This window comes from Rhinopithecus bieti, unplaced genomic scaffold (assembly GCF_001698545.2).
Source record: "Rhinopithecus bieti isolate Rb0 unplaced genomic scaffold, ASM169854v2 scaffold_84002, whole genome shotgun sequence".
Lineage (NCBI taxonomy): Eukaryota > Metazoa > Chordata > Mammalia > Primates > Cercopithecidae > Rhinopithecus > Rhinopithecus bieti.
The window spans coordinates 5,074,072-5,089,094 of record NW_016841755.1 but is presented as its reverse complement, the minus strand read 5'-3'; the positions used below and the strand labels follow the sequence as shown (position 1 = coordinate 5,089,094).

The 15,023-nt window shown below is 39.1% G+C and overlaps 1 protein-coding gene across 1 annotated transcript in view; it reads right to left on the bottom strand.

The window, feature by feature from the left end:
* The window catches only part of ATP9B (ATPase phospholipid transporting 9B), a 306,136-nt gene that overhangs the window by 246,539 nt on the left and 44,574 nt on the right, over positions 1 to 15,023 (bottom strand). Inside the window, 1 exon segment of the mRNA XM_017866120.1 lies at positions 7,994 to 8,102. Within this exon segment, the coding sequence (XP_017721609.1) occupies positions 7,994 to 8,102 (109 nt within the window).

Sequence of the window (15,023 nt, the reverse complement as noted above, 5' to 3'; positions counted from 1 at the left end):
CAGTCTCTAAGAGGGAGAAGGAGAGGCCTATTCAAGGAACTAAAGGAAAAACCAGTGCAACCACACTTCAGAAATCACAGGAGCTGGAGCAGGCAGCCAGAGCCAGGCCACAGGGAGTTGGAGAGTCACATGCGACTCAAGGGTTCTAAGCCATAAAATGGCATCAGATTCACTTTTTGAAAATACTTTTTACTTTGAAAGGAAAGGGCTACTGCCAAGGAAAGATGGAGCAGTATCAGCAGTGAGGAGTCCATTTCCCACTTCAGGCAGAACAGACAGCTGGAGCCAGAGCTGGAGCCAGGCCAGGAGCTATAGGCTCGCCGGTCAAGTCCCATTAGCCAGGCCCAGCTAAGGGCCGTTCAAGGGCTGCAGGGGGCAGACCTCAGTTGGCTTTAGTGACTAAGAAGTATCTCCCTGGTTAGAAGCACTGGTTAGACTTGGAGGTGGCACACACATATCAAGTGAAAAGGAAGGATGGAAAGACTTGTAGTCAACATATCATGAAGAAATGAATTCATGCAGACCCTCTAAGGGTGACCTGAGAAAAAACAGTGGTAATGAGTTTTTATATCTACCTTAGTGTGTGTATATGTATGTTTATAACCACTCCTGAGTCTATGTGGCCATGCCTGAGTATATCTACCCTGGTCCAGCCACAGAGAACTAAAAATATGAGATAATAAATGGAAAGTGCTCGTGAAATATCATTACATAGCAGAAACACAGGTTGGTGCAAAAGTCATTGCAGTTTTTGCTATTAGTTCCAATGACAAAATTACTTGGTGCAACTATTTTTGCACCAATCTAATACTATGATGTATACTGAATGTTCCTAAATGAAATACTGGGATGGATTCTTTTCAAACGCTGCTCAGATGTTAGACCACGGAAACAAAAATGATTTAAGTACACTTCAAGAAAGGCCAGGCATAGTGGCTCACACCTGTAATCCCAGCACTCTGAGAGGCTAAGGAGGGTGGATTACTTGAGGCCAGGAGTTTGAGACCAACCTGGACAACATAGTGAAACCCTGTCTCTACTAAAAACAAAACAAAACAGAAATAAGCAGCCATAAACAAGAAGAAAGTAAAGTAACAGCAACATACATAGAAAAGTCCTACACCCAAAAAAGTGTCAGAAAATAAAACACAAGATAACTCAAAATATGTGTGACTGTGATAATATACTGGTTAAAATACTTTCTGCTTCCAAACAAAGCAATTTATAAGTGGCTTTCCTTTTCAAAAGAAAAAAGTAACAGAGAACATTCCTCCGGTTTACTTCCATAAGTGTATGCTTGAGAACTCCAAAATAACACAGTCCAAATGCTGTAAATACGGTTCAGCAAACCACAGAAAGGCACACAAGGAGGCTGCCATCAACGCCATTCAAAGAGGTAACTGTGAAATACTGGAAACTGAGGAGGAGGTAAACAGCAAACATTCTTAACGAAAAAATAAATTCTAAACTGTGCTCAATAATAAGCTAAACTGATGCACTTTTTAACACTACCGATTTTACTCATCAAACATCTGTATCAGAACCACCAGCCATGAAGCAGTGTGCCACAGCTGAAAGAACACTGGATTGGAGTCAGATGATCTAGGTTCAAGCACCAGCTCTACCTAAAACTACTGTGACTCAGGGCAAACAGTTCACAAACCGCAGGTTTCTCATCTAGAAATTGGAGAGCACATCAACTTCCCTTTGGATGATGCTGGATATGAGAACTAGTACTCTGAATGTTATCTGACACACACAAGGAAGTCAAAAAGTAGCTGTCATTATCATTATTGACATGTGAAACTTCTACTTCTTAGATGACCAGCAATGATGGCTTTTTTAAATGGTAAATTTTCATGTACATTTGAAATAAACATACTGAAAATTATTTTTAAAGTACTTGAAGTTCAAGTATCACAGACGTACAAAAGACATAACAGCAGAATGTCTTCTTGAACATTTTATGCCATTTTGGGGTGAAACTAACATAACATAAAAAGCCGTTTTACAGTGCATCATTCAGTGGCACTGACTGTATTCACGATGTTGTGCGACCAACTCTATCAAGTCCCAAAACATTTTCATCACCAAAACACGAAACCCAATGCCCGTTAGGCAGATGCTTCGTGCTCCCTTCTTCCGCTCGTCCATGACCACCTCCAATCTGCAGTCTCTACTAATTTACCAATTGTGGATATTTCATATAGATGAAGTCACACAGTGTGGGACCTTTCGCATCTGGCTTCTTCCACATAGCATAATGTCTTTGAGGTTCACCCCGGTTGTAGCATGTAGCAACCCTTCATGATTTCTCAATTTGCTACCCATTTGTTTATCCGCTCATCTTTTAGTGAACATCCGGGCTATTATCACGTTTTGGTTATTGTGAATAGTGAATAAACACTAAATAAACACTGGGTCCCTGCTTTAAATTCTTTTTAACTATTTGAGAAACTGAAAGTGTGTTTTCCGCAGTTGCTGAACCGCTTTGTTCCCACAAGCAATGTGCAGATTCCAATTTCTCCAGATCCTCTCTCGCACGCAATATTCCATATTTTAAAAATTACAGCCAACCTAGTGGTGTACGGTGGTGTCTCACACAGATTCGCACTTCCCTATGGTCTAAGGCTGTTGACTATCATTTCACATGCATGTTGGCCATCTGCATATCTTCTTCGGAGAACTGTCTGTTCAGGTCCTTTGCCTATTTTCTAATTGGATTATCTTTCTGATGTTGAAATTGTAAGAGTTCTTTATGTATCCTGGATACTGGATCCTTATCAGATATACAATTTTCTCTCTCTTTGTTTTTACATTTTTGATAGTGCCCTTAGATGCACGAAGCGCATTCGCTTTTGTTTATCTGTGAGTGTCTTAACAACTTCTTTTTGGTGTTCTTTGAGATGGAGTCTTGCTCTGTCACCCAGGCTGGAGTGGCGCGATCTCAGCTCACTGCAACCTCCGCCTCCCAGGTTCAAGCGGCTCTCCTGCCTCAGCCTCCTGACTAACTGGGATTACGGGTGCATGCCACCATGCCCAGCTAATGTTTGTATTTTTAGTACAGACAGGGTTTCACCACATGGGCCAGGCTGGTCTCGAACTCCTGACCTCAGGAAATCCACCTGCCTCGGCCTCCCAAAGTGCTGAGATGACAGGCATGAGCCACCAGGCCCAGAAAACTTCTTCATTTCTGAATGACAGTTTTACCAGATACAGAATTCTTAGTTTTGTTTTGTTTTGTTTTGTTTGAGATGGAGTCTGGCTCTGTTGCCCAGGCTGGAGTGCAGTGGCAGGATCTCAGCTCACTGCAAGCTCCGCCTCCCGGGTTTACGCCACTCTCCTGCCTCAGCCTCCCGAGTAGCTGGGACTACAGGCACCGCCACCTCGCCCGGCTAGTTTTGTATTTTAGTAGAGACGGGGTTTCACTGTGTTACCCAGGATGGTCTCGATCTCCTGACCTCGTGATCCGCCCGTCTCAGCCTCCCAAAGTGCTGGGATTACAGGCTTGAGTCACCGCACCTGGCCAGAATTCTTAGTTGACAGGTTTTTTTTTTGTTCCTCTCTCACCATTTTTAAAATGTCACCCCAATGCCTTCAGACCCCCCATGGCTTCTGATAAATCCTACTGAGGGTCCTTTGTGTGTGACCAGTTACTTCTCTCTCTCTCTGCTTTCAGGGTGTCCTCTTAGTCTGTGGGTGTCAGCTGCTTGGTTATGTATCTCATTATGGATTTTTCTCATGTTATCCTTCACGGGCTTTGCTGTACTTCCTCAATGTACAGATTAATGTCTTTTATCAAATTTAGAAAGTTTTTGGCCATTATCCCTTCATGTATTTTCTCTGTCCTCTTTCTCCTCGCCTTCTTGCATCTCCATCATGTGTATTTGGTATGCTTGATGCCGTCCCATAGGTCTCTTAAGAGCTGCTTTTTTTTTTTTTTTTTTTTTTCCATTCTTTCTGCTCCTCAAACTGGATAAGTACCATTGACCTAGGCTTAAGTTCACTGATTCTCTGGTGTGCTCAATTCCGCTACTGAAACCCCCTAGTGTTTTTTTTCACTTACTATACTTGTCAGTGCCAGAATTTGTTTGCTTCCTTTAGATAATCCTCTACTTGTTCTTACATCATTCTCCTGGTATCTTTTAAGCAATATCCCCATGATTTCCTTGAGCACCTTGGCACACTTAAGTCAGCTGATCTAAACTTTTTGTCTCCTAAGTCTGATGTCTGGCTTTCCTCAGGGGCAGCTACTATTACCTTCTTCTGGGAGTGGGCCACGCTTTGTTTTGTTGCATACTTTGTAACGTTTTTTGTAGAAAACTGGACATACACCGGGCGCAGAGGCTCACACCTATAATCACAGCACTTTGGGAGGCCAAGGCAGGTGGATCACCTGAGGTCAGCAGTTCGAGACCAGTCTGGCCAACATGACAAAACCCCATCTCTACAAAATACAAAAAATAGCCAGGCATCATGGCACATGCCTATAATTCCAGCTACTCGGGAGGCTGAGGCAGGAGAATCACTTGAACCCAGGGGGTGGAGATTGCACTGAGCTGAGATTGCGCCATTGCACTCCAGCCTGGGCGACAGAGCAAGACTCTGTCTAAAAAAAGAAAAAAAAAAGAAAACTGGACATATAACCGGGTAATTCTTGAAATTAGCTATTTCTCCCTCTTCTTGATTTTATTGTTACATGCTATAACTGTGTTCGTCTACTGATTTTTCTACACTATTTCTGTAAAGTGTGTATTCTTTATCATGGATGGTCTCTAAAGTCTCTCTTCTATTCTTACATTCAGACAGTGTTCTGACAAAGATTTCCTTCAATATGGAGAGAGAAAAAGGAGGGGCAGGGGAGGAGGAAACAAACCCAAACAAAACCTGTCCTGGGCTTTGCAGCCTGGCTGTGCTGCAGCCTCATGCAGGATTTAGCCAGGCCATTAACAATTCTGCTGCATCCTTCCCTTCCTACTTGCACTAAGCCTAGAAACTAGCCAGAGGGAAAGACTTTAGATCTGAGTGTTCCTCCAGTTCTTGGCTTGCATGTCACTTCCAAACTTCCCGGCATGCACAGGGGAATTTCTGAATGCTCAAATTTCCCAAAGAAACTCCCTCCCCAGCTTCTGCTGCCTGGCACTTGACACTCTACTGTCTGGCTTGACTGTCATCTTTTGCCCTAGGCTACTATAGGCTGTTCATTAGCCTTGCATATGTTTTGAGAAATCCCGCTACATTTCTGCTTTTCTGTCCTGAGTTCAGGTAGGTGAAAAAAGACAAGCACCTAGCGTCAACCCTCCAAGCAGTCCCCCAACTGGTTAGATGCAGAAACAATTCTTCTGGAATAAGCTGAAAATGGGAAACATGGGCCATCATCTTCAAGACTAGTGCCCTGTTACAGGATTGGGAGAAGGTGTTGAGATCAGGGCAATCGTGGGGAAAAAAGCTTTCCAACTGTTTCTAGGTTGACTTTTTCTGGATGCAGCAATTTCCTGGGTGCTGTAAACCTTTGACTTTTCTAGAGCTCTGAAGTAGTTAGTTCTAACAGTTTCTGCTTGATTTTCAATGTTTCTGTGGAAGGGCAGACATATGGAGCCGCCAACTCTGCCATTTCACTGCCATCACCACTCTAGTTATTTCTGAATAATGCAATTAATACACCAGAAAAACATCTCTGTCTAGCCCCTCCGTTACAACAATTTTAAAAATAAGATAGATCTATATTATATTCTTACAAAGACAATGCAAAGTTATACATAATTTACCGGGCCATTTGGGGGTTTTTTCCTCCAATACTAAGGTTTACCTTCTTCATCCTTCCTCCACCATGCCACCATTCAAGCATCAAAGAGTTTTAATAATTTTTCAACTCCATGGAGAAAAAACATTGTTTTCAACAGATCATACTAGGACAACCTGATAGTCATACAAAAGAATATGGATCCACACCTTACCCCATACACAAAATGAATTAAACAACCCAGCTAAAAAGTTGGCAAAAGGGATGGGCGTGGCTCACACCTGTAATCCCAGCACTTTGGGAAGCCGAGGCGGGTGGATCACGTGGTCAGGAGTTCAAGACCAGTCTGGCCAACACAGTGAAACCCGTATCTACTAACAATACAAAAAATCAGCCAGGCACAGTGGCAGGCACCTGTAAACCCAGTTACTTGGGAGGCTGAGGCAGGAGGATTGTTTGAACCTGGGAGGCGGAGGCTGCAGTGAACGGAGATCGTGTCACTGCCCTCCAGCCTGGGCGACAGAGCAAGACTCCGTCTCAAAAAAAGAAAAAAAAAAAAAACCTGGCAAAGGATCTGAGCAGTTATTTACCCAGAAAAGATATACAAACAGCTAGTCAGCTAATAAGCAAACGAAAAGATGCTCAACATCACTAATCATTAGAAAAATACAAACCCAAACCACGATGAGATACTACTTCACACCCACTATAATCAAAAAGCAGTGGCTACAATCAAATAGGCAGAGAGTAGTGTACATGTGAGGATGTGGGAAAACTGGAACCCTCATCCACTGCTGGTAGGGATGTAAAGTGGTGTGGCCAATTAGGAAAGCAGGTTGACAATTCTTTAAAACGCTAACCATAGAGTTACCAAATAATCCAGCAATTTCACTCCTAGGTATGTATCCAAGATAAATGAAAACAATTTTCACACAAAAGCTTGTACACAAATGTCCATAGCTGCATTATTCACAACAGTCACATAGTAGAAACAACCCCAAATGTCCATCACTAATGAATGGACACACAAAACGTGCTCTATCATATGTTGGAATATTACTGAGCAGCAAAAGGAAATAAAGTACTGATGAAAGCTACTACCAGATGAATCTTGAAAACATGCCCAGTGAAAGCTGCTGGTGACAAAGGATCACATATTGCATAATTCCATTGATATGAAATGTGCAGAGTGGGCAAAACCACAGAGACAAAAAAGGAGAACAGCAGCTGCCTGGAGCTGGGGTAGGGTGGTGAGGAAAACAGAGAATGACTACTGCCTTCTAATGTATTCAGGGCTCCTTCTGAGAATGTCAAAAGTGTGCTAAACTTAAATGACGGTGATGGTGATGGCTGCACAACTTTATGAATACACCAAAAAACACTGAATTGTATACTTTACATGGATAAATTTTATGTTACGTGAAATACAGCCCAATAAGGTGTTAAAAGTAAGTCATTTTTGAAGGTACCATCTCAAGTTAAATAATTCATTGTAAATGTCCTCTTACATACAGAAGATAAAAATCCACTGTAAATTTTTTAAACAGACTTTGGAGTTATTATGAATACCCATTCAGTTTCTGAGTATCTCCCTTATTCCCAAGGTTTTCAGTCACTTTTTTACTGTCTCATGCCTACCTGTAATCATTTTCCTCACTCTCTTCTTAATACATTGCTTCTTTTACTACTGTGGACTGAAAAATCATATGAACAAGCGCTTGAAAGATGTTAAGTGAAGCAAGAGTGAAGGCCCTGAATGAAGGTTAAGGAGAAACGTGCACGCATCAGTTACCATCTCGGGTCACGGCATTCATTTCTGTTGTTCAAAGGCCTCTGTACTTAAGAATAGGCTAGTGCCATGGTGTAGACGTTTGACCTTTATGAGTGTGTTTAAAACATAATACCAAGATAGATTTTAGATAAAGTGACATTATGCCTCTCAGAAAATACGTATATACCATAGAGCACATTATATGATTATTAATAATATATGTACATGCCTGTGTGGTTGTGTGTGTGTTTGTATATACGTGTGTATGACATACATCCAAACATCTAGAGAATGAACAAAAGTCTACCCTAAAATTGCATGCACTATACATTATAAGGAAATTAATTAGATATCATACACAATCACATAATACTATTTTCAGTAATAGAATTAAAATGTTTTCATACATTTGTTATGTTAACTCTAAAATGATAATTACAGTAAGCAAACGCTAAACAGGATTAAAGCATCTTGCTGACCTCTTACTGTAAGCTTGCTATATAGCTGTGAATTCACCTCCTTGTCACGCTGAAAACGCCGAAATTCATCGATTGCTTCCCGTGTCATAGTCACAGCCAAGACAAATCCCTATAAAACAAAATAAGGTATTTTTAGAAAACTGAACTTTAACAAAAAAGAGAAAATTATTTGTTACTTGATTTAACTTTTCCCTTCCATTTATATTACTCTCTAAAACATAAAATAAATGAAAACCAAAACGTCAAAAGTAACAATGATATATTACAAAAGGATTCACTGTAAAAGGTTTACAACTCTTAGTATACTCCCAAAATTTTTAATTCACCTCCTAATATATACTTCAAGCTAAATGTCAGAAAATACCTAGTAACCCAAAGAAAAAAAAATTAACAATCTTCAATAAACCCACAAATTACATTTAGAATAGTTGGGCATTCAAATACAAAATTTACAATGACTGACATAAAAATCTTACACTTAATCTCCGCACTTAAATTTTTCTTACAGAATAAAAATATTTAGGAACACAAAACAATTCCCAGATAATCACATCAATTTTCTTACATAGTGCATTATTATATAACTGCAGTAGAATGAACTATAGTGCTTTCATCTCACTTTTTAAGTAAAAATCTGACTATACTAATATGATGCTATCTAGAAAAAAAATTTTATATCCTCATAATTTATTGTGAAGCCCATTATACCACTAATATGAAGCTAATGCCCATCATTTTTAAAGGCTGCATACGTATTTTCTGACATGTTACAGAAATATTCTTCAAGTCAATCTCTATTATTGATGATGACCTTGCTTCAGTCAAAACTGTAAATAACAGAACAGTGGATGTATGTCCACTGAAAGCACAACAATCTATTTTATTTCAGTTATTTGTTTTCTGTATAACCAATAGGCCAAATTAAGTGTGCTGCTGGAGAATGTTTCTTATATTTACTGAAATAGTATTTTTCTCATGTGTCCTATTTGAAAACCCTTCAACAGTCATGACTTAAACATGGATTCTTCTAGTCTCTTTCCCATTCAAAATCAACCTGACAGCCTGTGTCTCTCACTCCTTTTCAGCCCCTCTGCCATCTCTCTTCAGCCACACTGTGTGCTCTCCCCCTAATCATGAGCCTCCCTCGGCCCTACAACCATCTCTCCCTGAGCACATCAAGCCCTTAGTCTGCACTCTGCACCATCAGAAACCTTTTCACATCCAGTTTACTTCTCCACTTGCCACAATTTCCTTCCACCACCACTTGACTAAAACTACTCTCAAGTAAGGTGGACCATCTCAAGAAACTTCCCATTCCTCTGTGCATTACAACCGTTCACCAGGCCCTCTTTCTAATTCCCCATCCCTTGGCTTCCTGGACAGCCCATTCTCCTGGTGCCATGCACCCCTCTTTATCCAGTCACCCCAAAGCTGGCCTTAGTCCACTGATGGCCCAATTCTCTACCCATCCCACTGTCATCGTCTATAAGCAATACTATGGCTCCTTCCTCCAAATGCTAACTGTGCTTCCTTCTACACCTCTCTCCAGCCTGACTGCATTCTGTGTGGCACTCCAGCCAGACCCAGGCTCTCCCCAGCTCTCCTACTGAAATACAGTGCTCTCCCCAAGTCCCTAACCTTACGAATAGACAGATCTCTAGCCTTGTCCCCCACTCAATATGGCTGTATCCTTCAACACTAAGGAACTATGAGTCGTCTCCTGAAATACCATGATGTCTTTCTGATCTTTGCCAGTGTATTCCCAGGGGTTATTGGAAGCATTGTTTTGAGAAGTCTCCTAAAGCCACTCTTGGACTCAAGGAAAAAGAAGCCATAAACAATTTGTGATGTGCCCCACTTGCAAGAAAGGCAGGCATGGCACGGCATGCGCCATGTATTTGCCCTGGTCTCCATGAAGACAACGGCTGCTGAGCAGAGTAAGACCTCACTTAGGTCCTTTAGCACACACGTGTTCTTTTTTTAGATAATAGTTTTATTGACATATAATTCACATGCCATAAAATTAACACTAAAAAAGTATACAGTTCATTTTTTAGTGCCTTCACAGAGTTGTACAACCTTCACTATCATCTAATTTTAGAAGATTTCCATCACCCCAAAAAGAAGCACCATACCCATCGCAAGTCACCTCCCATTCCCTCCCACTCCTAGGCCCTGGCAATGACTCATCTCCTTTCTGTCTCTATGGGTTTGCCTATTCTGGGTGACATGGTAATTCTGTGTGTAGTATTTTGAGGAACTGCCAAACTGTTCCTCAAAGTGGCTCCACCACTTTACATTCCCACCAGCAACTAATGAGGGTTCCAAGGTCTCCACATCCTCACCAACACTTGTTACTGTCTGCCCTTTATATTGTAGCTATCCTACTAGGTGTGAAGTAGTATCTCTGGTTTTAACTGGCATTCCTCTACTGACTAATGATGTTGAACAACTTTTCACATGCTTATTGGCCATTTGTATATCTTCTTCGGGTAAATGTCTATTCAGATCCTTTACCTACTTCTTTCCAAGGTTTAATTGTTGAGTTATAAGAGTTACTATTTTGGTGCCCTAGTTGAAAATCAATGTGTCATAAATGTCAAGGTTTATTTCTGGACTCTCAATTACATTGATCTATGCACCTATCTTTACGTCAGTACCATACTGTCTTGATCACGCAGTTTGTAGGAAGTTTGGGAATGGGAAAGTGTGAGTCCTCCAACTTTGATCTATTTTTCTCTATGATGTATTAGCTACTCTGAGTCCCTTGTATTTTCATATGGGTTTTAGGATCAATCTGTCAATTTCTCCAAAAAAATTTTTTTTTAATTAAAAAAAACCACCTAGGATTCTGTTAGGTGTTGGATTAAATTTGTAGGTCAATTTGGAGAGTGCTGCCATCTTAACAATATTAAGTCCTTCAACTAATGAACATGACTTTCCACTTATTCAGACCTTTCATTTTTTTCAAAATTCTTTTATAGTTTTCAGTATGTAATTTCATGCTTTAAGTTTATTCCTATTATTTTCTTTTTGATGAAATTATAAATGGAATTGTTATCCTAATTTCATTTTGGGATGGTCATTGCTAGAAATACAAGTGACTTTTGTATGTTCATCTTGTATCCTGCAACCCTGCTAATTCATTTTGTTTAGTTACAATATTTTTGTGTGTAGATTCCCTAGGTTTTCCTATAAACAAGATCATGCCATCTGTGACTAGAGACAAACAGACTTTCTTCTTTCTTTCCATCTAGATGCCTTTTACTTCATTTTCTTCTAACTGCCCTATTTAATTTACCTTCAATACAATGTTGAACAGAACTGGTGGGAGCAAACACCCTTGTTCCTAAGCTTAAGGGGAACACATTCAGTCTTTTATGACTAAGAGTGATGCCAGATACGTGAAGTACAAAATTTTAAGAATATAAGAAATTTTTATATTATGATAAACGTCTCCATAATAGAGTGAAGAATATACAAGGAATGATGGCTAGTTTCTTCAAAGCTGATAACAAGTCATAACAAAGCAGCAATGAAATAAAAGTAGTTATCAAAAAGCCTATTCGAGACAAAGAAGAACTTGAATATAAATTCATCGTTTTATTGAACTAGAGTGAGCAACAGAAAAACAAAGAAAATGAATATGAAAAGCCAAAAGCAGCAGACATCCCCAAAAAAGTTCAAAGAAAGTTGGTGTTATCAAAAGCCTTAAAATTTGCACACATTTAACCAAGTGGTTTTACTTCTAGAAACTTATCCTAAAGGAAAAATTCTAGGATCACAGCATGAATATGAAAAATTAGAAATAACCTGAATGTCCACAAGTAAGAAATTTATAGCACAGAGTCATATGAGGAAATGCTCTATTTCCTTGATTCAACGATGTCACTGGTTTTAAGATATATCAGTATTATTTTAGTAGTAGTCTTGGGTGGGAAGACAACAGCATTGTAAATATATACATTTTATAAGCCACAGCTCAATTTTAGTCACATAAAAAACATGCATCTTTGAATTCAGGAAATATACTTGTCTGCGGCTACTCCCACGTAAGAGAAGATTTACTGCTACAGACTCGTGTTCATGATGAAGAGGTAACTTCTTAAAGTTCTGTTTGTGACTCACTGAGACAGAGAATGAAAGTGATTAGCAAGCACATTTTATTTATATAGTATAGACAATATTTTAAAGGAGTGTTTTTTAATCAGGTAAGCATATCATAATCACCTGAAAGACTTTTGGAACATAAATTTGCTCCAACCCTATCTGAAACGTGTACTTTTACCTCTAATTTCCAGGGAAGAGACCTCAGACACATATGTTAAACTCTCCAGGTGACTCTAATTTTCACCCCTTTAAACTTACGGCTTAAAGACAGCAAAAGTTAACCAAGTTCATTAAGTAATCATAAACCACAAAAATGTGCTAGTTCCTAAGAACTCAAGGAAGTCGGTGAAATTAAGCCCCCCCTCAAATGAAGCAGTATTAAAGAAGACAGAATAAAGAAGGTTAGGGCCCAAGTCCTGAAAACGGGAGATAAACACTGTTAAGAGGAAACAGGATCCTGGTCACAGGCAAGGACTGTGAGAGTGTGCAAGCTGCTTTACAACACATTTCCAAATCTGTTTCTCGGAATAAGGAACACAAGCGTAGGATTCTCAACACCCAAAAGATGTCACCACCATCACATCCATCTCCAGCATATCTATCCTGAGGAAATGCCCAATGGCCAGCCTAGGAACATAACAGAGACTAAAGGAAAGGGAAGTTAGGGCCACCATTTCCTTCTGCCACTGGAGTCTACAATAAATGAGCCTCTACCGTAAGAGTTTAGATCTGAGTTCTTAAATGGATCATTACAGATCGGTGGTTTATGGAGGACTGGAGTAAGCAAGTCTCACTGTAGGAGCAGTTGGGTCTTCCCATTACCTCGGTACCAACCAGGTCAGAGGTTTATGCTATAACACTGCTCCCTAGAAAAATCAAAACTGGAAGCAGAAGGGCCATATAAACTACTGTCATCCTGGAAACAGCAGTATTTGTGCACGAGTGTGTCAGACAGACTGGACAACATGGACTTCTTCTCACATGGCTTGTCCACAGCCTTTCTCCTATTTCTCCAGATAACCCAACAACCATGTGGAGCGAGTCCAAAACAATACACATTTTTGTAAAAGGAGAAAAAGTTAGATGGGTACATTACTGGTTTGCCTTTGACGGCTTACCATGTGCCATACACTTTTCCAAGTATCCTAAATGAGTTACCCCTTTTAAATGGCGCAAAAGTCTTACAAAGTATGTATCTTTACCTCTAATTTACAGATAAGCAAACTGAGACACACACAGCCTATCTGGTTGCCAACTATCTATTAACAAAGTAGCAGAAGACATTTTATCTAGAAGATACAATGTTAAAAATTGTTAGAGCCAGAGCTGTCTTTATCTAAAGATCTTCTGCATAGACAGATCTATTCTATCTCATTCATTTTGATAGAAGCATGACATTCTGTTTTGTTACTCTGATTACACAAGCTTTGCTTTAAAGAATTGTTCTGAAAGCTGAATATGAAAAGTAATCTTCATCCAGACATGATAATGTAATGAAATCAACTTATTTTCAATTTACACTTCTACTATATGGGAAAATATAACACAAATTAGTTCAGACCTAAAGCTAATAAATAATATTACCAAAAGTAACTTAAAAAGAAATATTAATTAAGCTATCACTGTTTTCAAAAACATCTCAATTTTAGTTAGAGAACAGAGGAAGTAAGTTTGAAGTAACTTGTTTTATTTAAAATTAGTGAACAACAGAAACAGAATTTTACAACCGACAACTGTAAAATGGTTTTATGCCTCAGTGGCAGGATTTTGGCTAGAAGAAATCTGGAAATGTTAACTAGTATCTTTTTCTTGAGAACGTTACAGAACCTTAGAGAACAAGAAAAGACTGGAAAAAAGTCAATGTATATATAAAGATCACATGGTGTTACTGGCACTGGACACAACGGGGTTAATATAAACTGGTACAGAAAATGCAAGAACTCAAGGGCTTATGAGGAATTCTTGTGGAAGAACATTTTCTTCAGTTAAAAAGAGACACCTATACGTATTTTCAAATTTGCATTATTTTAAATAGTTTCCTTTGAAGAGATTTCTTTAGATTTAGTGTATGTTTAATTATTCCTTAACTTTGTCTAATTTTTCAAGCCGTCTTGATTTTCAGCGCTTTTAAAAGCTTTCTGAAAGAACCAATATGCCCTCGTAAGCTTACTTCTCGGATTCGAAGGTGAGCCTAAGGCGCACACCAACTTTTTAAGAGATTTGCTCAATCAAAGGTTAAGGTGCATATCAACAGTGAATGCATGCTAGTCATCACTTGTTATATGAAAGGCAGCATCAATTGTGGCTGCTGCCAAACCAAAGAACAAAAGAAAATCATTTAAAAAGTAGATCAATTCTCAGATCTCACAATACGATACTCAGGACACGAGAGAAATCATCTAGGTGTATCAGAAGGCAACGTCAAGCATCATTCAAATGGTAAAAGTGGCTTTTCACTTCTCTAAAATCTTAAAACGCAAATGTAGTGGAATAACAACATCTTTTACATGAATATTGAAGTAGATGCTCATTGAGGTACTTATCCAAAAATAATTAAACCTAATATATGTCAAAAAATGATAAAGTACTTCAAAATAACAGGATGAAAATTCAAGTTAAAGGACTAAAAATTGCAGCTAGAACTGGAAATGAACGAGCATATGAAAAGAAAAAACAAAGAAATGTTTTCTTGTCTTGATAAACAGACGTGTGTGCGCTTGCATGCACACTTCACTCAAGTATGGCCAAGATCATCAATTTTGTGAACAAATCAAATAAAGTTCTTCATAAAGAACCATCTAAAGGTCATTTTCTTTGGTTGAAAGCTAGTTAAATCACAGTAAGTACAAAAGGCCAAAGCAAAATATACATAAATACATTTTCCTTTACTTTTTTAAGAAGAATTTGTGTTCTCAGACCA